We start from the raw sequence: 26,662 nt of genomic DNA, 5'->3' as shown, positions 1-26,662 counted from the left end.
ACTGTGTGAAGGACTGTGTTTCTAAATTCAAACAAGTAATTCTTCAAAATGACAAATAAGTGAGAATTGTGCTTCTTGATTGATTCTCTGCACAAAGAGCTAATAGATTTAGTCCTCACTAGGCAATTGGATCTAATTAACCTTCCAGCACTTTTATATGAGAATGTATTGCTGCCATTTTGTGGCAACACTCACAGGCAATTCAACAAGTGATAGATTTTCTCTGTAACAACAGGTCATAGCAGCAGAGACAAGGCAGCAGACTACCTATACAGTGCTCCATACACACACACACACACACACACACACACACACACATATTTTATGTCATAATGTAAAGCTACAGAACATAACTTTAGTGAAAAGAAAAAAAAGTAATTAAATTAAGGTCTTCCTCTATCCCTCTCTATAATTTAACAGTAAAAAACCAAAAAAACTGTTATTCACAGAGCTGCTGGATTTGCTTGATTTCATCACCACATGTGCCTTTGACCTGCCCTTCCTCATAGTGATGGATGATCTGAATGTGTTGCTATGGAAACCCTGAATTCAGTTTGATCCGGGTGAGAGCGTGGAAGTGAGACTACGTACGCGCTCTCTCCTAACCGACAGACTCCAACGCTCACATCTCCGACGGAAGGCAGAGGAGCCCCCCCTTACCACAAGCTCAGAATTCAATTAGTCAGTCACAACCCAGCAACAGCCCCAGGGGAGCCATATCGCCGCTATTTAAAAGTATGATTACTAATAAACCAATAACATTTTACTCCCTGGTAATGGACCAGTAGATTAGAAAATTCATATTACATCTAAGTGCCTGTAGATTCTCATTAAAACAGCACGAAGTGGTTGGAAACAATAGGTGATTAAGAGCGTGATGAGGCATGCTACCGCTCGCGCAACTCAGCCGTTGGCTTGTCTTCTGAGACTGAGATTTCCTTTGCCCTTATCCTGCAGGAAAGCCACTCAGCCTTTCATTTGGCCTATAAGACATATTTAATGAGATTAATGAACTTCATAAGCTCTCAGAGGGACGGCTCAGTGCTACACCGCGAACCCGGCAGCTTATATGATCCGCAGCATTTCGCTTGGCTGCCTCTGGGTGGCGAGAAGACCAAAGCCGCATCAATATGTTCTTGCCTACACGATTTGCAGATTTGCAAATTTGTGTTTGTGAATAAACAAAAGGGTAATAAAATCTCTAGTACAAAGATTTCAGCTTATTACTGATTAAAAGTAATCAAACAATACAAAAGCACGAGGGCACAGCATGCAAATGTTCTGCTAACTTTTGATGCATTGCCTCAGACATAATTACAGACGTAAAATATGAACATCAGAATTTCACCTTACGAAAATAAAAATAAAGGGACTTGGATCTGACTTGGCGTAACGTATTATAAACATTAATCATCTATTAAGTCAATGTACATTAGACCCACCTGTAAAGCCAAAACTATAAAAACACAGTCCAGCTGATCCGTCATTTAAATATAATTTTTTCTTTTTTAATTCTCCAGCATGGTATTACTGACCACTTGTAATAAGTGTTCATCTAAATATACGTTTGCCATAAAGGTACATTTATAATAATTTAGCAGTATATATTGTCTTTGTTGTACACTCTTCTGTCCATTCATGGAAAGTAAAAGGCTTTACATAGTATTTATTATTTGTCTTGTTATGGGAAATGATTGACAGCTGCTTATGAATGTCTATCCACTTGAGGAGTGCTGTCAACCTCACCGCAGAACAGCCCAGCGAGTGGGTTACTGCACGTGGGTTTTTGGGGATGCTCCCTCAGCAGCAGAGCTTGTGTTGTGTTTGTGTTTGGAAGCCACATTCACATCCGCTGTGGCTGGAGTGTAAAAAGTGGGAGGAGGAGGGGAGAGCGTGGCAGGACACAGATGGCACAGTGTGGCTGGGCCTCACATGCAGTCCTGAATGCACGCACACACTCCAGGGTGAGGCCCTGTTCCGCCCGCCCGCCCCAGTCCTGGTCCCAGCAGAGCCAGGGTCTTACCGGGCTCATGTCCTCCTGCCATTGTCTCTGCCTTTTTTAATTTTGAAGACTCAACAGAGTGTGACGCCAGCGTGTTTACCTAGCATGTCTGGTTCAACCGTGAAGTGCAAAAAATTAGAATAGAGAAAAACATCCTGGGGTCTTGCCTCAGAATAATCCCCCATAATGCATCTGAGGTGAAAGATGCTTTGACATTATCCCCCCTGCATTCGAGTGGGGGTGTGTGTGGGGTTGGGGGGGGGGGGGGGGGGGGGGTACAGAGGAGGAAAGAAAACACTGCTAAATTCCCCCTTGCCCTCGTCGGATTTGCTAATGATTGTTTTTAGAGGCCAACAATTGCGGTATTAGGGCGTAAGCTGCGTCAGATAACATCCCGAAGCTGTGAGAAGTGGCACGAGACTGGAGATAGTGGCACAGAGACCCTGGCATACAGCAGGAAGGCGCAGCGTGCCGCCTCTCCAGAGGGATATCACACTCCCTCAGACGCTCTCACTTTCTAAACCGTCTTTGAGATTAGGAGCCGGTCTATTCCCAGCCCAAATACTGGGTCACAGCCCAAAAGAAAAGCTGGTTCTGGAAAGACATTGAGTACCTGCCCTGTAATGGTGCGTGCTATATTATATTTTCTTCGAGTACAGTTTCCAGTTAAGACAAATTGGGCTTTCAGAGCCTGACTAAAAATAGATGGATATTATTATACGTTTAATGACATGAATGCAGATATGTGCACACATAGTCACACAAACTTTCAAAAGACACACAGAGTTGAGGAAAAATATTAGATAACAGGCGGCCAGACATGAAAACACATGCTGGCCTCTGTCCAGTGGGCTGAGGGGACAGCCAAAATCATCTGGAAAACAGCACATGCCAATAAACAAACAAGGGCTTAATTACTTAAGAAAACAGCGCCACCTGTTGGTGTTAGAGGCTGCCTTTGTGAGGGCACCTGAGGCAGGCAGCTCTGAGTGTGGGGTGCAGAGCTCAGAGCCACCTGGCACCAGCTCCACCAGCTTTGGCCCGAGTGGATCACTGTATTCTCATGTCCCAGGACACACACACACACACACACACACATACACCCACACACAGTCAAACAGCAGGAGGCAGATGGAGAGGTCATGGTCTCTGCCAGGTGGCTAGAGCGCCAGGAGACAAGGCCAGCAAAAAAAAATCTCACTCACACACACACACACACACACACACACACACACACACACACACACACACACACACACACACACACACACACACTCACACACACACAGAGTGTTATAATAAAAAAGACAGTTTTCCGCATGTTGACCAGCTGATCCCGTGTAATCACTACATTAGCTCCAAGGTTGAATCACTGCTATTAATGTGTGTGTATATATGTGTGATTGTGGGTGTCAGTGGGCAAGTGTGTATATGAATGCTTTCTCATGCTTACAAGGCCAAGGAAAGGCTCTGAAGCTACACTATCGTTATCACTTAACTGCGCTTTAACTGGCCTGAAATCACAAAGGTAATTGCATACATTGCTCGCGCTGTGCTGACTGGTAAGTTCTCATACACGCCAGGCTACAAGTGAATGCGTGCAGGCAGGAGTCTGTGCCTTAGGTTGATTTTACTTTTTTGGAGTCCAGAGCCACAGATGCAGGCGAGTGTGTGCATGTGTGTTGACTCTGTGTAATTTGTTTGCTCTAATTTGTTTTGAGGTGCCAGGGGAGTTCCCTTTTTAATTTCCCTCCCTCTGTTTACCCTCTTAGTGTCTTAGTGGAGCACAGATCCGTTAAGCGGCAGCGAGAGATAGAGAGAGAGAGAGAGAGAGAGAGAGAGAGAGAGAGAGAGAGAGAGAGAGAGAGAGAGAGAGAGAGAGAGAGAGAGAGTCTAAATGAAAAGATGGCACAGTGCACATTGTTTTATGCTGTGGCTTTCCCTGCAGCCCAAAGGCCTTGCTCACAGACTGCACCTGCTCCATCCCCGGAGAGCCCGCTTCCTGATCCGTGGCCCCACTCTCTCTCTCCCTGTCTCTCTCCCTGCTGTTTTGCTCTCTCCCTGCACTGCTCCTGCTCCTTCTTAATCAGCTGCCTCACCGCCTGGATGGCTGCCACTCATTAGTGACTAAAACATGGTGGCTCAGATCACGCACACACGCACACACACACACAAGCTAAAATAGCTTTCATCAGATGTTAATCAGCTTCATCAAGTAGGCCTACGTAAACCTTTGTGGCAAGTGACTCCTTTCTGCTCTGCTCTCTTCAGCCATATCTAAGTTTTAAAATAAAATCTTTTTACCTGAAAAAAAAGAAAAAAAAAAACAGTTAAAGGATTCACTGAGGCACAGATTGTAATTTTCACATCTAGTGTAATTGATTCAGTCACTCTTTCCTTTAAAGCTACTGCACACTCAAGAGGAAGTTAAGTACACAATATCTCAGAGTCTCACAGTATCTCACAATTGACTCTATGTCGCATACGGTATATGTACATCACACATTGTGGTGTCCCTTGCACAGACTGTTATGTAATGGGGCTGAGCAGAACAGAGGACATTCCAGCTACGCTCCAGCTATAAATGCATCCCCCACAAACAAAACCATCGCCGGGCTGTCAAACTAAGAGAACACCATGTAAAGCTCCAGGCTAGAATCTCCTTCTGAAAGACCAAGCCAAGTTTCTCTCTCTACACATCAGGAGACTACATCTCCTTTGTAAATGCTTGAGATTAATCAAAAGCATATTTTTAGGGCTTGTGTGTGTTAAACTGATAATTCTATGTATAAAACCTGACACATTATTCTATACATTATGTAGAGATAATGTAAATGTAAAATTGTAGATGTAGATTGTAGATTATGCAGTAGACTTTAGTGATTCATTGATTCTCCATGTATTAGATCTTTTTTTTTGTGTCAGCAAACATACACACACTTGGTCTCTCTCTCTCACACACACACACACACACACTCTTTCTCTCTTGATTTCTGCACAGGCAGAACGTGGGACCAACACATCCTTGGTTGATAGGAGACTCTGTTGTCAGTGCTGGTCATTTCCCACTGGTGTCTCTATGCTGATTAAATCCTTTCTATTAGGACGTACAAACTGTGCAAAATAAACCCTCTTAAGAGATAAAAAAACAAATATTTTTTTCAATTGACGCTGTACTGAATTGTACACAAATAATAAATAAATACAAATAAACAAAACCACCTGTGAAGTAACTCTAATCCACAGGCAGAGGTAATATGATTATAAAGATGTAATCCAGCTGCATTGTCTAATCCATCTGTAAACGCAAAGTCCTGGTTCACACTCCACATGCTGCTATACACACACCTACACTTTTACACACACACACACACACACACACACACACACACACACACACACACACACACACACACACACACACACACACACACACACACACACACACACACAGGCCTGTATGCAAGCCCACACACGGCTTGTTAAACCTTGTACAGGCAGATTCGCTAACACACACTGATACATTGCATGTGGATAATGTATGTGTCTCAGGCATCAAGAGACCTGCCGCTGAATCTGCAGCTGTGTTAGCTGAAGGGGTTTAGTTAAAGCCAACAGCAGCATTGATGTGAAATGCAAAATTCCACATGACATCTTGAGAATGGTCACAGTGCCCTCTTGTGTTTAAAAGTAAGCAATACCATTTTATGATGTAATAAACCCAGTGGACACTGGCCTGAAATATCTGAATGTAGCTCTCTCATTCTGTGTGTGTGTGTGTGTGCGCGCGTAATAATTAAAACTGAGTGAGTTAATAACATTACACCTGTTTCTCTTCACCATTTCATTGCTTTCTCTTCAGCATCTCTACAGCTGCTACTTGGTTACGCTCATTGCTTGATTGATGTGTGGAATAAATATATGTGTACTAGCTAAACTAAGATAAACTCACTGAAAAGAAAAGTACAAGAGAACAGGACCATTCACTGGGAATTCAGTGGAACACAGATCCACTACTTTGAAACATTGAAGCTTTCATAAAAACCCTCATGTTTACATACCCATTTACACATACACACATATGCACACACACACACACACACACACACACACACACACACTCACTTTTTAAAATGATGCTGAATAAGAGCATCAGTGCAGAGCATGTTAGGACTCATGGTGTCAACCTCATATCCCATAATGCGGTGCGGACAGTCCAAATGCTACTGTCAGATCTGGCAAATGGTTCCAGACAGATCTACCCAGCATAAATGTCCCCTAGCCTAAGCTTTGGCCTGGTGCTCATCATCTGACCCATCCAGCTCGATGTCAGAGTCAGAGAGTGAACATCCAGAGCGGTCGTCTGGCGAGAGTGTGTGAGTGTGCGTGAGGCAGCTGCCTGAGCTCTCGTCCAGGGTGTCCGTGCGGGAGAACAGGCCACACTCCTGCAGATGGCTGGGTGTGTCACAGCTACTGTCATTCTCTCCTTCCAAATACAAATCGTCCAAGTTCACCAACCACTCAGGCCAAAACTTCCTGCGGATACGCTCGCAGTACATGGCCAGGTTGATCAGCTCACCTACAGGCAGGGAAGAGGATGTTATCTCAGTAGCATCATTACAGCAATATTGACTATACTAACCCTGGGAATTATAAGAGCCCAGAAGGTTAGCATTTAACCTTAATGCTAAGGTTAGCATTTCTCATGATAAATCACTGGTAATGAAAACTCCAGAACTTTGGTGTATATGATGTCCTCTGGAATATAGAGGAAGTATGACTCAGAAGGCCTAAGATCTTCAAGCAAATGACACAATTGAACTAGTGCCTTTCAAACCCAGTGTCATGACCAAAACCATCCCTGTTGATTTAGGTGCACAGTCACATGTGAGGCCTACAAAACAATTTGATTTCACTTCACCTTAGTTTCCATGAAGTAAAAACTGTTAAGTTATTCATGTTTATTGGACCCAAGTAGTGTGTTTTGGTACCTTTGATGAGCTGTTGGGGTCTTGTGCCAGGTAGTGTCCACATAGCCTGGGCAAGATGTCCGAACACTGTAGCATCCACATTGGACGCTCTGGAGCCCATAATGTATTTCTTATCCCCTATAAAACACCCACCCACACATGCACACATACATATCAAACATTACTAACCCAGTGGATGCTCTAATCTGGCTGCAGAATTGGGAAACTTTAAAATCTGAATCATAAAACTGCAGCTGCCACATGGCAGACACTAGTGATATTCCTGTAGGAGATCGAGAGAACGCATGTGGAAGGGGCAAAATCCAGGACACTGGCCTGCAAATCCAGACCAAAGTGTGAGCAAAACTGACTGCATTCTATCTTTAGGAACCCTCTTTTAAACAGCCCTTATTTCAGTATGATAAACCACAGAAAACAGAAAAATTGCCATACGCGGGCACAGGAAGGCCCATGATGTACGTTTCATCCCATAACAAACTTCACTCATCCACACCCAACCACAAACACCAACCCCCCCCCACCACCACCACCCCCACACAGTCTCTCTCGCTCTCTCTAAAGCTCCATCCCCCTGTCCTTCATCAAGGGCTAGGTTTTGAGAGCTCTCCTCACCAAGCAGCGAGGCCAGTGTGCGCAGGTCCCGCTCCATCAGCATGTACACCTCGTCTCGGGAGAAGCGGCCAACGCCATGGCAGTACATCTCCTTCTTCACCAGACCTCCGTTCAGCTGGCAGAGAGTCCACCTGAGCACCTCCCCCAGGGGACCAGGCGCCTCCAGCATCTTCTGAGTCTCCTCCACATTGTCCACCCATTGACAGTACGCGATCATCCTAGGTTTGCGCGCACACACATACACACCCACATACACATCTCAGTAATGGGTAAGGGATCCATGCTGTCTCTGAGTATTAGAGAAGAGAAGAGAAGAGAAGAGGAAGAACAGCACTACTCTGTCTGCAGCGTCTCTCTGGATGCAGAAAATGCTTTGCAGTATTTCAGAAGGTTCGCAATGCTAAAGTGCATCATATCAACATAATGCCCCAAACATGAACAGCCTTTATTTCATACTTTAAGACACTTTTGCATGTTTGACCTTTTAATTATTTTGGCTGTGATTTTTAATTACAAATTTCTAATTAATTTATTCTCAGTAGACTGGGTCTAAAAAGGAACGCCACACTCAAAAGAGCTGACATTGCTAAGATGGAAAGATCTGTTAACTGCTCCTAGTAGCCTTTATTCATTTTTAGCTACATGACCATCTCTGGGGAAAGCATTCCTCTAATGGATATAAGCCAGCATGATGCTTCTCAGGCTAACAGCAATTTGTACCTCCAGAAAGGAAGACACAGAAACCCCTGCTTCAAGACATAAAGCCACACGCATCAAATGTGCATATGTTTCAAATTAAATGTTTCTCAGAACAAAGTCCTAAAAAGCAAGGTTTTATAATACATCACTGATTACAAAGATTTGCCATTACAATATGTTTAAATTCCAGTTGGTTTGTCTCAAATGTTGAAGGGTTCTAAATAGAAGAAGATGAGGTTGATAAAAATGGAGGGCACTGTCCTGACTGAAAGAGAACAGTAACAGTAATCCAGGTTTCCTGCCCATGACCTTACAGTGATATCCTTTAGAGTTATTTATAGTTCTACATGGGCTAAAGTCCTTCACACACACACACACACACACACACACACACACACACACACACACACACACACACACACACACGTCCTCTAGAAACACACACATACACACTCACACTCTAGAGTCAGCGGGCTCTAACCACAATGCTCTCTGACCATAAATAATTAAATCAAGATCTGTATACAGGTCTGTATATAGCAGCTAGTGGAAGACAGAGAGAAGGACAGCAAGAGAATGACGATATGCACATGCTGACAAAAGGAAGACACAGATGGGAGCATGTGTAGAACACGCATCACTGTGACTATTGAACAATCCTTCTGGTGCCTTAAGCACTGTTTCAGCCCTGATGCAAATGTCACACTGTGTAGTTCAGGATGGTAAAAAGAAGAAGATATTTTATGCAAAACAATACTGAGTCTTGACTATTATCATTTTTAATTGTCATAACAAATTTGATTTTTGTTTATTGTAAATATTAAGTCAGCTGTCCATCATCTGGATGAAAGCAAATGCTTTGACCCCTGCAAATGAAGAAAGAATTGCAGCACATTTGACTCCAGGGCGCACATGCCTCAGATTCCATCTCCATATCAGCCCGACACAGTGTGCCCCCTGAGCCCTGCAGACACTAGCAGATATATCAGTATGAAACGCTGTTTCGCAGTGCACGTGGTCCAGGCTGTGTGAGCGGTGCCAGACCCTCACCAGTATAAGTGCTCCTCCACCATTCTGGTGATGGCCCGGGCCACGGCCTGCTCTTGCCTGCTCAGGCTCTTGTTGAGGTTCATGCCCAGCTTCTCCTCCAGGAAATCCATGATGAACTCCGTCCCAGACACTCGGTCGTGGTTGTACTCGATCCACGGCATCTTGCCCTGAGGTGAGAGGCTCCCATCAAAGTAATTCTGCAGAGAGGGAAAAGAGGAATAATATTTATGTTAAACACTGCCTTTAAAGTCAGTAGAATTTATGACTGTTCCTATAACACAATATGCAACAACACTATGTATCCATATTAGTCCTCATAGTAGCCAGATTAATATGCACCTCCAAAATACACAACTAACTGTTTAGAAACCTTTTAATTCAATAAATGACATCAGTACAGCAGTAAGGGGACTGAGCAGGGACCTACCTGATAGGGCAGGTCCAACATCCTCAGATACGTCTCCATCTTCAGGCAGAATGGAGACAGGCTTGGCATACCATTCTTGGGCCTGGCAAACTGGTGAAGGATGATGGCATCTTTAGAGTCTAGCTCCAGCTCTTTCCTGCAGTTCACAGCACAGCAGCACATGAAACAAGCACCCTTAACTCACCCTTAACACAATTCCAAAAGAGAGAAAAATGCTTCCATCAAAACAGCGGTTTACTAAATTGTGTTTTATAAAGTTATTAGATGACAATGACTGATACATGATAGCATGACACAATACATGATAGCAAAATATAGCCAAAGACAGGGTTTGACATGATGAATTCTCGTTTGACGTGTTAGCCACATAATTCTATAATGTACTATTGCGTAGTCCATGTTGATAATATTAACACTAAAGCTGAACTCCAGAATGGATGCATCACTGGGGAGGATTAAGCCAAAATGCCCAGAGCTTCATTACCATGACATATGGAACTAATGAGACTTCCTAGCATAATGAAGGAGGAGCAGCAGGAGGTGCATGAGCGTGTTATCCCTATACACTAATGGCTTACTAGAGGAGAGTTGGATGAGACAGACTGCTTGGTACAAAGCAAACCCTACGCTTTCTGCAGCAAATAACAAAACCCAACACATATCCATCCCATCACTGACAATGTACACCAGCTACCAAGCAAATCTGCTACATAGGAACCAGTAAAACATGCATGGTGTTAGTTTTGATATATATGATAAACTATGGCTGACAAGAGTGAGAATATTTTATTATAACACTTTACTAGGGGTTGTGGTATTTCAGTGGTTAAGGTCCTTGACTTGTAATCAGAAGGTTGCTGGTTCAAGCCCCTCCACTGTTGGCCCCCTGAGCAAGACCCTTAACCCTCAATTGCTCAAGCTGTACTCAGTCATAATTGTAAGTCACTTTAGATAAGTGTCATATAAATGTAAATTATATTTTTGAACCAACTGCAGTCTTTTTAAGACAGAATTTTCTGAATGGTAGTTAATGGATCAGCCCAGATGAGATGAGCACAGATTGTGTATTAGGACACAAATAAGGGAAACACAGTCCATATTTATAGTCACTACAGAAAGGATGTTTGTTCCTGAACCAGGTTATGAAATGATTGCTACTAGCAGGCACTATCATGTTAGAATGTACAACATAAATAAAGTATGATTTTGCTGTATATCTTGTCATTTTGAGCATAGTTATTTAGTTATTCACTATGGTTAATTTAATAATAATAGTTAATATTAAAGCGTCTAAGAAATGACATACTGGTCCCATCATCTTAAATAACAACGATCCACGATCTATGCTGAAAACTGTGATCACAGACTTGGATAAAGTGACATTTGATGCGGTCCACCATCAGTGGTGCTGAATTTTCTGCTTGTTTTAACACGTCGCTGTAGCAAGCCATTTATGGATGCAGCCGACACGTCGTTGTAATAAACCAAGTCAACAGACAATAAAGGGCACTGACCAAACTCGGCAACGTAAAGAACGTCACGTTCCTCTCCCCAAAAATCCGTTTTAATGGATGGAGCAATCTGACACAAGATTCATATTGCTTGTTTTTGTTTGTTTGTTTTATGGTTAATCTTTGAAAGAAGCGAAGGCTAGTAATTATGGAAGATCCAGAAGATTTGTTGTTGTTCATCATAGCAAATTGGTGACAGTGCGCCTTGGGTGTGCAAGCGCACAGTCACTGCATGTACACGTGATTCGGAACACGTGACATAATCCAACCACCAGGCAACTAAAAATCACAAATTTGTGGCGAGTATCCCCTTGCAATGACACGGACGCCAAACAGACCTCCAGGTGATCTAGATAAACCTGCACAGCTGCCACTGTCTCCTCCAATATCTAGAGCAACAGCGACTTCTCTAGTGGAGTGCAATGAGGGATTTTCCCCACGTTCTCTCGTAGCCCGAAGACGGAACCTACCTGACCGAGAGCAGCTCGTAGAACAGATAGGCTGCGGCAGCAAGCAGGGCTCCTCCAGTCATATACAGAGTCTTTCTCCACCAAGAGTCGGACACCAATCCTGACATGTTCCCGCCGAAATCATGCAGAGGGGAGGCTACTATGTACCCATGGAATGAGTGGCGATGGTCAGAGCCATAAAGTCCGAAGGGCAAACTCTGATTCCGGTCGAGATCGACCACGAACGACCGGGACGAGGCAATCCCAGCAACCCAGTGCATTCTCTCTCACAGCCGCCTCCTGCCTTCTCCAGGACTCCTTGCTCGACTTCATTTATACATCCAGTCGGTTACTGCTCATACATAGCTTTGTGTTATGCCAGCAGCATAACGCGAATCGGAAACGTGTTGAGGGCTGTTCGCACAGCCAGCTCGGCATCCTCCGCTGCCTTTGTCTGTTTTCACTAGGGACGAGTGATGTCACGGCGCGGAGGGACGCAGACTCACTACACCAGTAGCCTGTAGTCAAGCAGTAGCAATGAAGTTCCTTTTTTTTTTTTTTTTTTTTTTACTGTTTACAAAATAAATAATTTATTTTCACATTACACCTTCTGAGGTTTGTGCCAGAAAACATTTTATTCTTCTTTTACCTTCAGTGTCGATAAATGTTTTTTTTTGCAGAAACAGGTCTAGCTCCAATGATGGGCAGTGATGTCTTGCCTTTTAAAGGTCATGTTTAGGCTATATACCCTGTTGTTATAGTAATATTAATATGAAAAATATTTACTCGCGTAAGCAGTGAGAGTCTGGACCACCCAGGCTCCCTTGCAGTTCAGGAGATTTTAAATCTACCTTTCAAAGGTGATTTAGTCATTATTTATAACTATAACATCTTAAAACATTACTTTACATTAAAATATGTACTTTATCAAAATATGTACGTCCTAGTTCTCGAGAAAATGCTTATCTGCTCAGTAGTGTGTTAGCTAAATGTATTGCGAACCAAACAGCCGGTCTATCGTAAACGTTTAGGTTAACGTATGGGGGGAGGGGTGACTTTTTGTGAAGTCTGTGGTACTGTAGGCTAGGCCCACTTTTCATAGCTGTAAAGATGCTAAGTAAATTCAAGCAAAAAGCGGAGTGCAAAAGCGAAAAGAAAAGTGCAAGCAGTTGGTTGCATTAAAGGATACTTGAGACAGGAATTTGGACATGAAGTCGGTAAGATCCTAGTTATGCAACCGTAATACACAATAGCTATGGGACATTATCGTTCTTAGGAATAAGTTAGAATGTTATTTATACAGCAATAATCAAGTACACTGTAAAATATGATAAATATTTTACAGCGTTGTACAAACATTTAAAAATTATTTAAAATGTGGCATTTGGCTTGTCATAATATGCTGTAATTTGTCACGTTTGTGTCATAACGGCTGCATGAAAACCAGTTTTGTAATAAGGAAATGACCTGCACTTGCCTGATTCGATAGCTAATAAATATGAACATTATTCGGCCAATGAATTTTGAACAATGTCTTAATCATCTTATCTGCTCGGTCAATTTCAGGCTCACAGTGACAATAGAGCAAATAAGCCCAGTTATTTCTGTCCCGAGCTACTTCCTCCAGTCCTGGCAGAGTCACTCATTGACCTTTGGCCCAGTGCTCTGGTATCAAGTACCCTTAAGAGCAACATTGTGTTTTAACATGATGTTCATTATGGACAATCCATGGTTGGCACAGAAGTTCAATAATGTGCCATTGTTCATCTTCAGATTAGGCATGCCATTCTTCCAAATCACTCCACTGCACATTTCCCAGTTACTGCCCACGTGAGTGTTGAAGTTCTCCAGCAAAAAATGGAGTCAGTGCTTGGAACCATCCCCAGAGTACCACTCACTCTCTACAAGAAGGCCAAATAATTTGCCTTGATGTCAAGCATACATGCACACAACAGTTGGAGGTCTCTGCCTGTCGCATCCCCTCTGTTATGGTTGTCATGGTGAAGGGTGCTTTGTCTTGCATTGGTTCCTTTGAGGCTTTGGCTGTGTGCTTGTGTTTTGGTTTCTATGCCCCTCCCTGTCTCCACCCACGTGTCATGTACCATAGCTGTGTCTTGTCTATAACACCTCCCAGTGATATTTTCCATAAATGTCCCCAGGTGTTTCTTATATATTTTGCTAGTTATCAGTGATTCCCTTTTTTTGTGTGTGTTTCGTTGTCTGCTCTCTTTATCATTATTCCTTCGTGTTTAGACCTTAGATTCAAATATCACTCACACTTCTATACTGTTCTCATGTGTTTTAGAAATACTTTGATTTTTCATTAATATCTGTACTTCAGTCTTGTTGTTCAGTTTAAATACTAGACACCACCAACAGAAGCAGAGGGCAAATCATGTTCATAGATTTTGAAGACAAGTGGCAATTTCACATTACATACAATCCCCAACTAAAGTTGGATGCTACTGCAGTTACAAATCCTTTGCATTTCTGGTGTTTATTTAGAGATGGCTGTGCTGACACAAGTCCAAAAAGCTGTTCATCAGCTGTTCATCCCTCCCCTCCTTAATACACCCATGTAATAACAATAAGTTCTATAGCTGCACATATTGGGGCGTGCCAATCAGGTAGTCCATGATCCATGATACCAGGGCAATGTCCATCCTCAGCTTGTCCCTTAAGCAGGAGGGGCTGGATGGTGTTGAAGGCACTAGAGAATCCAAGAACATGACTCTCAGTGCTCCCTGCTATCTCCAGGTGTGAGTAGGTTCTGTGTAACAGTTAAATAATGGCATCTTCAACTTTCCCATGCAGCTGATAGGCAAACTGTAAGGGGTCCAATACTGCACCCACATGTGACCTGAGGTGACCCAGGACGTGTCTGCAGTGACTTCATAAAATGTTATGTCAGTGCTAAAGGTCTATAGTTGTTTAGTTCCTCAGAGTACTTGATCTTTGGTACTGGGAGTATTCACAATGTCTTATAAAGCACTAAGATCTTCTACAGTCCCATGCTTAAGTTGTATATGTACTGTAGGACTCCACACACTGACACAGTTGGCTTATATTTAAAGACTGTCCAACAGACTGCAACGTCTGCAAGGTTTTGTACACAACACCATACACAGCATCTGGCTGCACCACAACCCTGAAGCTGCACCCTGGTGTAAACATCATGTCTAATGTATGTTTCAACAGTATAGTCATCAAACAAACCAAATGTTTGCTGGCAATGATCATAATTCAAGAAAAATGATTAATTGTATCGGGTCTTAAAATATAAGTAATCTGTGATTCATACAGTACATAAGAAGCAGTGCTTTAATGCATTTAGAAAAGTTGATGTCATCAAGGTTAGCATCACATAGTAGCTGAGGCTGTGTGTGTGATTGTGCTGGGGAACAGAGAGAGTTTTACACAAAGATTTCACCTTTCTTTATAATCTTCAGAAATTGAAATACACTTCCCGAGGACCCCTAATGAGCACTATGTAGTGTGAGTGTGTGTGTCTCTCCCAGCTGTACGGATGTTGTATTGGTGCGGACCATCAGTGTGGGCGGACGCATCCAGCCCATCGCTCTCGGGTTGGATGTGGTCTTGCTGGGGCTCCGCCCTCTGTTTGAGAGCATGCAGAGCGTAGTTCACAGCTGTGCTCTTCTGCCAGCTCCAAGCTCCACAGGCGGGGTTATAGAACATACCCCGGAGAGACTCAACACAGAAACCAGCTGTGAGAGAGTGCAACACACACACACACACACAGTCAGTGGAGAACAGATACACTGCTTTACAGTGGACTCATGTGTCATATTCAGTTATTTTCTACAGGAGTTGTGCCATATACGTGAACCTGCTCTAGGCACACCTGAACCAAGTGATCAGTTAAATACTTAAAGGAATATTTCAGCAATACACTTCAAGAAACATTTTTCAGCATTTGGGTCAGGGTCTTTTAAAATAATTTAGAGTGGTTATTGTCACATGGTAGGATGTAGTCACAGATGGTGCAAAAATAATGTAGTGGAATAATTTCAAGATCACAAAGTTTTCATTCCTTTTTACAGAGATACCTGACAATATACATAACATTGGTATATTTACTCGGGATTGTTATTCCTTGTGTTAAAAGTGAGAGAGCACTTTTGTAGGTCACTCTGGATAAGAGCGTCTGCCAAATGCCGTAAATTTAAATGTTTCTGCATATCACACATTACATTTTCCATAAGTCACTCTAAGAATTCATCCTTAATCTGTTCAAACTCTTTATTGCTATGATCTAGTTTAAATAAATACTAATTCACTATGTATAGAAACATTTCCATCTCAGAATCAGACATGTTTGTGTGAGGGTAAAACGTCTCACGAAGTTTATCCTGTAACTAAGGAGGCTGCTGTTTCAAAACAACACTCAGATAACTGGAGCCACAAGCTACTATCTGTCAATCTAGAAAATGTAAATAGTGTTTTAGGTACATTTTTGGGAAAATGCATTACCATACCATTCATAATTCACAAATGTTTACATTTCATGAAAAAAATGCTCAGTCTGTAGGAGCTTATTTTTGGGCTGTCTGCATGTGACACACAAATTCAATGATCACTTAAAATATCCTGACAATGAAATTATCTTGAATAGCAGGAACGTTGAAAAAAAACAAAAAAAACAATTAGCAATGAATATTCCTTTAATGACAGGCTGCTTGGAAGCTCTGATGTGGAGTTTGGGGGGTTAGGACTGGAACTTTAATGCAGGGGTGGGGAATACTTGTGTGATACTTACAGGACTCCAACAATCTCTCCAGCTCCACAGGGGTGATGAATTTGTCCCAGTCATGAGTTCCTCCGGGGACGATTCGGAGCAGCCACTCAGCGAGCACAATGCTCGACACATAAGAGAGCTGTGTGCGATTTATGGTGGTGATGAAGAGAGAGCCACCAGGCTGTTTACCAGAAAACAAACACAAACAGTTTTTTTTGTACTCAGGTTCTCTTAAAGGACAAGTTGGATATTTTTCATTCATCTTCGTAAAAAAGGGTGTCACATGCTATAATGTGTTTTAAAAACAAAAATTATTATTTTGTCTGTTTGGAAATGTACTTATGGTGGGAATGGACCAACCATTACATTAAGGCTTTCTGTTTTTTCCAAGCATGTTCTGAATAAATATGAACACACAAAGGCCAATGGTTACACTTTTGTAAGTAGATTTTTCCATGGTTTTGAGGGCTTAAACAATAAGAGCTGGACCGTTAAAGCCCAGTGTACAGAATAAGGTTGTATTCTCTATAACACCCTTGATATCAGGCAATAGAAGATGGTAAGCAAAGATGTCACACACAGCCACACACAGAGCTGACAGACTCATTAGTTTCAGCGATGTTACCTTCAGCACACAGTGACAGCAGTGGATGAAGGTGTCGAGGTCAGCTAGGTGTTCAAGCACCTCAGATGCCAGCACTGCATCAAAGTGCTCTTCCTCCTCGTCAGCCAGCTCCTCCAGTGTGCAGGCCCGGTACTGCACATGATCCTGCAGCACTGGGTCATGGGAGGCATGCAGCTCTGCGATACGCACATTGTCTTCCACAGGGTCAATACCCAACACAACAGCACCCAGCCGGCCCAGTGGCTGAGACAAGGGGCACATAGATCAACTTCAGCACAAAGAAAATCTCAGTGCATTAAAATCCCACCACGTAACCACCATTAATGATCACAAAGACAACATTCCTCCATATTTTTCTATTAAATATGTCTGATAAAGAAACATCAGCAGAGCTGCACGAGAACCCCAATGTCCATGTTTCTCAGGGAGAACCCCACTGCTCAGGATTTCAGATGGATTTTCAATATTTTAATGAAGTGCACTGACTGGATATTTGAGGCAGAATGACATTTTAAATATGGAAACAAAGGTTACCTCAGTAAGTAAACCGCCACCACAGCCAACATCCAGGATTCTTAGTCCAGCCAGGGGTTTGCTTATAGGATGCACACTGTGTACATTCAACAGATTATCCCTACAGGGACGATCAAAGGTCAGATGTAAGAGCCTTGCAAGTTACATCAACATGTCCTCATCTCCTTTTATTTTTGTAGTTCGACTATTATACATCACATTTAAGAGAGATGGTAACCATAGCAAAGACAACACTAGCATGGAGAAAGTCCTTGAAAAGCCCTCATACGTATTCAAGTAAATTTATAGCAATATGCACTAAAACTATGGTGATAGACACTGACATTCCAGCAACCCCCTGCATTTTAACACACACTGCACTGAGAGTGTGCTATCCCCATAGCATCACATCTCCTTCCAGCCTGGGGAGGAGTTATCTATGCGATCAGATCATGACCCGCAGGTTGGAGGACGGGATGTGCGCAGAGAAACCCACATTATAAAACAACAACAAACCAACTAACAGCATCATGTTTCACAGAGTACTTAAGAGTTATTATTGCTTATGCAGTTACATTACATACTTTTGCATGTCCTTACAATTTCAGGATTAATTACAGATCAAGGCTACACTAAATATATTAATTACATATTTGCAGTTACCCAATAACGCCTAGCTAAACCAGTTAATACAGACCGGATGAATGGCACTCGCAGGTCGTTCAACGAGTGAAGCGCAGCAAAGTCACCCTGAAGATCCCACCATTTGTTGGCCATAGCCTGGAACTTCCTCACCTCGGCCGGGTCGAGAGTACTGTGCGAAACTGTCCGTACATGTTGGACAAGTCTATGGAACAGAACACTTTTATTCCGTACAGGAATTTAGTTGAAAGTAGCGGTTCCTTCAGGTCTTCGGTAGGTTAGCTAGCTAGCTAGTGAGTGAGTCAAAAGATGATTCACGCTTGTCTAGTTACGTGGCTATTTGGACTGATCAGCTATCTGAAACGAACACATAACAGTAAAATATTTGCGATTCTCACCTAGTTGCGACTCCCATAAACTTTAGATTAGACAAATGGCGTTCAAGAAACTGCTTGTAGTGTTTGCATGACGTCCAGGTGGCGAGACGCTTTGACATTGTGCCTTGTCCCTTGTTCATGGGACATTGGAATCTTGACTCACGAAAGACCCTACAAGCGAAGCGTCCAAATGTATTGCAATACATATTTGCATCTTATTTAGTCAGATTTCTTTAATATTTCACGAGATTGCGATAGCTCGACTCCTGTTCCCCAATTTGAACGCACCAGTTCCGCATTACTTTTTGGTCGTGTCGAAACTCACCATCACATAGGTTCCGACCCAACAAACAAACGTTACCAAATCTTCCAGTAACCCGCCTTCTTCACAAAGCAAATTGAGCCTTTAAACGCTGCATTTTAGCGCGAATGCCCTAGTTATTTCCATAACATAAACAAAATTTATTTCCATGTGTTGTCATGGTTCCAGGAATGCCCCTGCAGTGCACAGGGATTTCTAATCTCAACCCTTTTGACACTTTAACCATGTTTTTAAAATAAAATTGACCAGACTGAAAATAAGCAAGAGGCACCTTAGGGAACAGTAAAATCGTTTATTTACTGGAATCCGAGTCAAGGACTCCTTCCCGGTTTAAGCTTTATAAAAGAATTCTGAGACAATAAAATATAAAAAGCAAACATTTGAAATATCTATGATCACCGAGTAGTCAGCATTACATGTTCTACATGAAGTACACATGAAGTTAGTATAAGATGCCATCTGTTTAGCCTGTATTAGCATGGGCAAATTTCAGTCATATCAACACAGAGGAAGCAGAGATCGAAGAGAAATAACCATTGTTTTATTGGGCAATTTACATCAAATATGAATCCACTACCTCTTGCAGAGGGTTTTAAAACGTTACAGCTTCAAGATTCTAGTAACTACCTAATGCTGAGTCTTGCATAATACAAGGCAAAAACCTATCATTCAAAATGTCCTGTATTGCAGACACTGGTTAAAAAATATCACATATTTACACTGAGGGTTTGCGGGGATAGTGAAAGAGTGGAGAGTTCACCTACAACGTTGCCTCCATAATGAGACAAGCCCATTAAACTCATGGAATTTTAAAATATGTGCGCGATTGAAGAGCCGAGTCCTTAGCGCCTGCGGCGGCTGGGTGAAACTGACCTGCAAGAGAACCACGAATACAGCCTTAGTACAATTTCTCTCTCACTCTCACACACGTACGTTATGACATCCAGAGATTAGTTCACGCAGTCACACCCTTCACAGCTACAGCATCAACACTATACACAGAGGAGAAGCAGCAGAGTTAAATTTTATCACAGCTCAGAGAAGCCATGTCTGCTCCTGAGAACAGGCCCCTCTTTTGGAAGCTTGGATTACTGCACAGAGCACCTTTCAGCAGAGGGGGGTGCTATAACATCATTAGTACATAAATTCTAAGATAAAATTTAAAATTCTCTCAAAGAAGGATTAAAGAAATACAAATACATATATCATCTTTAATTATTATAAAAAACAGACAAACATGGATTAATATATTAAGAAAGAGAGGAAAAAATGGATACTACCTTGATCGCGACTTAGACTTGTGTTTGCGGCTTGCCTTCTTACCAGACTTGTGAGATTTTTCCGTTGATCTTGATCGACTACGTTTAGTTTTTTTTGACTTCTTGCCTTTGCTAAGCTCAGGGGATGGGGACCTGCTGGAATCAGAGTCTGAGTACTTCCTGCTAGCTTTGGCTGAGCTCTTCTTACTAGACCTGCTGTCCTGCCGGGAAAGTTTCCCACTGTGGGAGTCTGTGATCTCACTCGCTCGCCTCCTCTTAGATCTGCTCTCCTCCTCCCTGGTTGAGCTCCCTTCCCTCTCCCTCTCCCTCTCCTTTTCCTTGCCCTTCTGTTTATCCTTCCTCTTGTCTATCTCTTTCTCTCTTTTCTTCTTGTCCTTCTCGTGACTCTGGCTCCTGTCCCTCCTCCTGTCTCTGTCCCTGCTGGCTGTCCTGGGTCTCCGGCGACTGCGGCTGGCGCTGCGTCTGCGCTCCCTGCTGTGCCGTCTGTCTCGGCTGGAGCTGCGGCTAGCCTTGGCCCTGTCCTTGGACCTGCTCTTGTGCCCCCTGCTGGATCGACGCTGGCGAGAGCGGCTGCGCTTCCTGTGGTGGGTGGAGCGCTCTTCGCTGCGGTCTCTGCTACCCCGCCTCCTCTCCCGGACGCCACGCCGTGACTGGTGCCTGTGGGAACTGCGGCTGCGGCTACGTCTGCGGTTGCCACGGGAGATAGAGCGGCTCCGCCTCCTCTTCCTCCGTGGTGAGGACGAGCGAGAGGAGCTACGGGAGGATGAGGAAGACGATGACGAAGAGGACTGGCTGGAGGAGGAAGACGAGCTGGAGCGAGAGGTGCGACTGTGGCGTTCATTAGGTGAGCCGCTGACGCTGTCAACACTTCGACCTGCACGCTCCTTTCCTGATCCCACCCGCTTGACCTCACTATCCTCTAGCTCACTCCGCGATCTGCGCCGCTCTACCACTATCTCTGTCTCCCTCTCTCTCACTTCCTGCTTGTGTTTGGGCTCTGACTGCTCATCCTGAAAATTCTCCCTTTCCCTGCTCACTCCTCCTGAGGTTTCTGCAAGACACACACACACAATTTTTTTTACTATATATATATATAAAAAAAATTACACACACAAACTGTGCATGTGTGTTATCAGACCTGTGCTCGGTGGCGTCTCGAGTGACTGCCTCTCCTGCTGCTGGAGCTCTCGTTCCTTGCGGCGGAATGCATCCTGCTTCTGCCGGATCCGGTGTCGAAGTTCCTCCTCATCGGTGTCGGACGACTCGGAGCCCTTTGCGCTGCGCTCCTCATCCTCGCTGTCATCTGAGCCATATGCTCCTAGGCCACCTGCAGGGACAAAACCCCTCTTCTAGCAGTCAGTCCTGCGACAGGCCATCCCAGCCTCCAGCACACCCCCACATCCTTCTACTGTCTCACTCGCTCTCACAACACCCCCAAAAACCATATTATGCCCTATTGAAGCATGCTTTTAACAACCTTGTCAGGTAGCCTGATAACCTCACAGACACTGAGATGCAGATGGCTAACCACTGCATGAGGATCTGCTACAACAGCTCATCACAAAAGACACAAGAGATGTGGAGGACAGAACACGTTATGCCCAGAGAGCAGTCCCAGCACAACCCCTGACCCTGCCTGGCCCCACCCACCCGGTTGATCTGAGGATGATGAGCACTTACCGAGGCCGGTGAGAGAAGCCAGTGCACTGGACTGTGCCAGCTGTTTTGCAGGAGCTTTGATTCACATCAACAACAGGAACAACATGTTAAAACACATACAGCCACCATTTTCTCAAAGTCTCTAGAGAGGAGGGTACAGATATTCACTATTCACAAGCGCTGCCTTTGGCAAGAACAAAACAAAACGGAGAGAAGAAAAGGGTTAAAGTTTGTCCCACACACACAGGCACAGCAGTAAACAGTGGAGAAGAGGAACAGAACCATTCTGTACTAATGGAGTGTCTCTCTGAAACAGGAGTCCCCCTGGTATAGCAGTGAGAGTTCTGCTCCGAGATCAGGACAGTTTGGAGCACTTTCTGATCAGAGTCGTCTGAGGGCTCATTCGCGAACAAAGGCAAAGACTCGACTCTGCCAGTCTCTTAATGAGCTTCTCCACTCTTTGTAGTTTATTCCTCTCCGTTTGCATTAGCAGAGAATGGCTGGGGAGACATTGCCATTTGTCACACAGCTTTACTAAAACCTTACACCAGTCATACAAATACCAGTCACAATTTTTTTTCACATATCTGAAGTCAAAAAAAATGGCCGAATAATTCTACTATGTGAGGTGGCCTTTCTTCACTGTGAAACGGGAAGGCACAGTTGCATGGGGAGAAGAGAAGAGGAGCAGACCTTTGGTGGCTTTGCGATGGGTCTCCTTGGCCACCTGGAGGATTTCTTCATTTGTGACCTCGAGGAGAACTTCTGTTAGAAGAGTTTTGGTCAGGAGCATCTGTTTAGAGCAATAGACAGAGAAAGGTGTTGCTGTGAGGTTAAAATTGATGCGGTGTGGGTTGGAGTGTGTGCATGTGGGGTGTGCACATGGAAGCTCTAAGCTGACCAGCTGAAACTCTCGCTCCTCCTCCGTCATTTCTGGTTCACTCTGTTCATCGTGCGCAGGAGACGAGTTCCTGCTGGCCGGTTCCTGCCGTCTCCGCGACGTGACCTCCTCTCTGGCCTCACCTTCTTCACCAGCTTCTTCTTCTTCTTCTTCTTCTTCTTCTTCTTCCTCCTCCTCCTCCTCCTCCTCCTCCTCATCATCACTGTCCTGTAATCAGAAACACACAAAAGGTCAAAGAAGGCTCAGAGACTCGCAGAAGAGCCCCACATTCTTAGGTAACTCCACCCGATGTTCAGTTGTTTGACATGCCAAACATCAGAACAGTGATCACACTGAGTCTCAGGAGGGGAGAACTGCTGCCAGTGCACTAATGAAAGTGGGAGCGGGTCGTCGGGGTGTATGTGAGAGGGTGTGCCTGCAGTAACCTCAGGTTGCTCCTGCTCAGAACGGGGTGCTTACAAATTTGCTCTTGCGTGGCACCCGAGGTCCATCTCCCTCTTCCTCTACCATATCATTGTCGTGGTGGTCAGTAGGCAGCTCAGCTCGCTCCTTCTCCAGTCGTTCTTTCTCCAGCCTTTTCTGCTTCTCCCGGTCCATCTTCTCAAGGCCCTCTCGTATCCATGCCGGCAGAGTCCTGCGTTTGACTGCATCTAAATCAGGGATAGGAACAAATTTCACAAATTACCACTAGACAGCATGCAGTGTTCTCCATGTAGACTGGAGCCAGACATCACGCTGCAGCAGTGACTCTCCACGAGCTTTGGTGGGAGCATGTACCAAGAGCCGGTGCTTCTGGTTTGATGCCCAGTTGGTTGGGCGACCTGGGCCGATCTGGTCTGAAACCTGGGAGCCTGTCTCTTCGGTTCTGGGGTCCGTCGGGCCAGAATGGTGGGTGGAACCCTGCACCAGGTGGGCCATATGCCCCTCCTGCTGCCGCGCCATGCTGCACACAAAGGCCGTAATGTTGCCATGAGAAATTCTTCCACACTGCTTCTTTCCCGAATGATTACTAAATTCAAGCCCTAAAATAAATATATGGGGAAAAAGCAACAGTACACACCATGTCAACATGAAAGCCCTCCAGTCTTGCATCATACCTGGTAATCAAACTGGTTGACTCCTATTGGGGGCATCGGGTAGTGTTCAGGCTGGCCACCAAAGCCATGGCTGTTCTGAGGGAAAACGCTGTGGTGGGCATCGCCTGGGAACTCCCCACTGTCCTGACTGTTGCTGTCTTCAGATGGGTTAACAACATCCATAGGTCCTGGTCCTGGAGGGATCCACGCTTGATCCGCAGGAGGAGGGGGTGGTTGGCCATGCATTCCCCATTCTAACCAACAAGCAGGTTTGTAAATAACAACAATAAACAATAGGAGACCACAGAGTAACAGCTATGTTCTATATATATTCTGACTGTAAAGCTAGGCAAGTTTATTTGTACAGCACATATACACAACTGTAGTTTGAAATGTTTTAAATGAACAAAACTAAAACATAATTAGGACACAAGTTAATTAACAAACACAAAGAAAAACAAGTGATTAAAAGGAAATCAAATGTAGTCTTACCTGGCTGCCACATCCTCCCAAAACTGGATTCAGTCTGAAAGGCAGCATGGTTGTTGTGAGTGTCCAGACCAGGCATGTCCTGCCCGTTGGGCTGCAGGGGCTGAGGCTCCACTGCTCCACCACTGGACTCCTTCTGTGCTATCCATGCCTGGGCCAATGCTGCCCAGTCCACCTGACCTGCAGCACACACAAACCACAACACATCAGCTTACTGAAGGAATACCGTGCAGTCAACAACAGCAAGAAAGCATAGCACTTAAAAGGAAATTAGTGATGAGGTGTCATTCAGTAATAAGAATACAATTAAGACAAATAGCAAGATCAAGATGAACTTACTTGGATCTTGCTGATGCTGAAATGACTGCATCCACTGCTGCTGGTTCAATGGCCACTGCGGCCAGGGCTGTCCTCCCTGGTCCCACATCTCTCACCTTCTGGTTCTAATCCCGAGATCTTAGTGCAACAAACCCAAAATAAGATGAAATGTGTCGTGCAAGGTTCAAAACATAGATGTTACAGGAGAGCACAGCAGCTTCTAACACAGGGCCCTGAACAAGAGAGAATTGTTTCAAAGCCTTTCACTGGTTAACATCATCTCATTCTTTCTTCTTTCATACTATATGGTCTTTTGTCTGCAAAAGTGGATGTTTAAAAAAAACCTGTTACCTGCTATGTGAACATAATTCATTCAAAACAATTAATAGAAAATTCAGAAAATATAGCTAGAGAACACGCAACTAAACTTCTTATAAATCAAGAGTGACTTTCTGGTAAACTGCGAGATGAAAGAACTTAAGGTGATGTATCTAAGAAAGGTATACGCCAAATGTACCACTCATAAATGGGGAAATGGCAGCGGTTGCAATGGTGGTTCCACAAAACCCATTAACGGTATCAAACGTTAACGTGCCAATTTGTTTAAAGGACAAGCTAGACTGCTCAACAAACCTATTGGCTAAATAACAGTAATTATCAGCAGGACCTAAGAATGGCAGCTATCTAGGCTAGCCAGTGAAATGGTTAAGTATTATATTTAAAATGTCAATTTGTTTATAACGAATAAGACAGCTAACGCTAGCTAAAAATCACATCCTTCGTTGGATACTAGTCACGTAACCTAACGCTAGCTAACGTCAGTTGCTTATAACATTTCTCAGGCAATACTAGGTAGCTAGTTAGCTAGCATTCGTGTCGTAGGTCAACGGCTAGTTATTAAGCAGGTTACATAGGTTAGTGAACCTAGCTACGATAACCTGTCAAAGTGTGGATGGCTAACTGTGATACAAAATCGTTAATACCAAATATTTTACAATGATGTATTGTATTAAGACGAGGTTTGCGTATAGGAATACTGGTTCCAACATATCTATCTTCTTAGATATCTATGTAGATAGAGAGATAGATAGATAGCTATAGATAGATAGATAGACAGATAGATAGATCTCGTTAACTAACTAAAAACGAAACATTCACCCGTAGCTAGCGCAAAGTAACGAATGTGTTAGCCAGCACTTCGGCTAATGTTAGGCCTCGAAAATAAAACATCAAATACGCAAAACCACATTTGCAGTTACATCGTTCATATTTCCAGCTGCATCATTTTCACGACTGTCGCTAGTAAATATCGAATTATCTTTAAATTGCGTTCACATTTAAAACCACATCTTACCTACCTCTTCCAGTCTCTTATGCGTCTTGCACGTAAAATGGCGATAATTTGCTGACCCGGAAATGTTTGATGTTTGGCAGTGGGAACCGGTTGTGATTGACAGTTACACTGAGACAACGGTGATCAGATTTCAGCGCTAGTATTTCTTAGGTAGTTACGCGATTAACGTACATTATCCACGCTATTTGGCGTTTTTGTTTGTTTGGTTGATTGTTTTATGATTATTATTATTATTTTATTTTATTGAATTGTTGAGTCACGTGGCTATGATGTAGTTATAGTGGTCAAGCCAAAGCGCTTAGGTGTTAATTCATACTTTGCTGGATTTGGCAGTTCTAGTCCTGGAGGGTCACAACGTAAATGATCCAGTACACGGGTTTTTCAAGACCCTAATCGCTGATTCACACTTGCTCAAAAACATTGTGCTTTTCCCATCTCAGAGGTTGGGAACAGACAGCCCTAACCAAACTGCCACATGATGTTCATTTTGCCTGAGATGGTAGGTTATGTATATTCTTTGCCTTCCAATGTCTGAGGAATATTTAAATAAATAAATAAATAAATGTCAATTTACAGTGATTAGAATGTATTGTGCCTGTCTGGAGGAGT

General features: G+C 43.6%; 3 protein-coding genes across 6 annotated transcripts; all 3 read right to left on the bottom strand.

The window, feature by feature from the left end:
* Positions 1 to 5,389: 5,389 nt before the first annotated feature.
* On the bottom strand, positions 5,390 to 12,022 carry faxcb (failed axon connections homolog, metaxin like GST domain containing b). Of its 2 annotated transcripts, none has more exons than XM_027031548.2 (6): positions 11,763 to 12,022; positions 9,782 to 9,917; positions 9,355 to 9,551; positions 7,606 to 7,823; positions 6,994 to 7,110; positions 5,390 to 6,581 (listed from the first exon to the last, which is right to left on the bottom strand). In XM_027031548.2, exons 1-6 carry the CDS (start codon positions 12,020 to 12,022, stop codon positions 6,286 to 6,288), a joined length of 1,224 nt encoding a protein of 407 aa, XP_026887349.2. In that variant the 3' UTR covers positions 5,390 to 6,285. The 2 variants fall into 2 exon arrangements, with proteins under 2 accessions (XP_026887349.2, XP_026887350.2); XM_027031549.2 differs by lacking the exon at positions 11,763 to 12,022 and adding an exon at positions 11,296 to 11,420.
* Positions 12,023 to 14,123: 2,101 nt separating this feature from the next.
* On the bottom strand, positions 14,124 to 18,968 carry coq3 (coenzyme Q3 methyltransferase). Its single transcript, XM_027031550.2, has 6 exons — positions 18,676 to 18,968; positions 18,333 to 18,482; positions 17,657 to 17,756; positions 17,123 to 17,365; positions 16,519 to 16,678; positions 14,124 to 15,466 (listed from the first exon to the last, which is right to left on the bottom strand). Exons 1-6 carry the CDS (start codon positions 18,858 to 18,860, stop codon positions 15,228 to 15,230), a joined length of 1,077 nt encoding a protein of 358 aa, XP_026887351.2. The 5' UTR covers positions 18,861 to 18,968; the 3' UTR covers positions 14,124 to 15,227.
* A 527-nt stretch (positions 18,969 to 19,495) lies between these two features.
* pnisr (PNN-interacting serine/arginine-rich protein) lies at positions 19,496 to 26,131 on the bottom strand. Of its 3 annotated transcripts, none has more exons than XM_035528425.1 (12): positions 26,054 to 26,131; positions 24,721 to 24,837; positions 24,385 to 24,561; positions 23,914 to 24,146; positions 23,594 to 23,759; positions 23,276 to 23,466; positions 22,817 to 23,023; positions 22,609 to 22,708; positions 21,937 to 21,990; positions 21,395 to 21,583; positions 20,257 to 21,307; positions 19,496 to 19,849 (listed from the first exon to the last, which is right to left on the bottom strand). In XM_035528425.1, the coding sequence occupies exons 2-12, from the start codon at positions 24,806 to 24,808 to the stop codon at positions 19,819 to 19,821; spliced, it is 2,487 nt and encodes an 828-aa protein (XP_035384318.1). In that variant the 5' UTR covers positions 24,809 to 24,837; positions 26,054 to 26,131; the 3' UTR covers positions 19,496 to 19,818. The 3 variants fall into 3 exon arrangements, with proteins under 3 accessions (XP_035384318.1, XP_035384317.1, XP_035384319.1); XM_035528424.1 differs by having other exon boundaries at positions 26,058 to 26,129; XM_035528426.1 differs by lacking the exons at positions 19,496 to 19,849; positions 20,257 to 21,307; positions 21,395 to 21,583 and having other exon boundaries at positions 21,897 to 22,415; positions 26,058 to 26,129.
* Positions 26,132 to 26,662: the final 531 nt, after the last annotated feature.

Source organism: Electrophorus electricus, chromosome 7, assembly GCF_013358815.1.
Source record: "Electrophorus electricus isolate fEleEle1 chromosome 7, fEleEle1.pri, whole genome shotgun sequence".
NCBI lineage: Eukaryota > Metazoa > Chordata > Actinopteri > Gymnotiformes > Gymnotidae > Electrophorus > Electrophorus electricus.
Note: the sequence above shows the minus strand (reverse complement) of the source record. Positions and strands in the feature narration are given on the sequence as shown.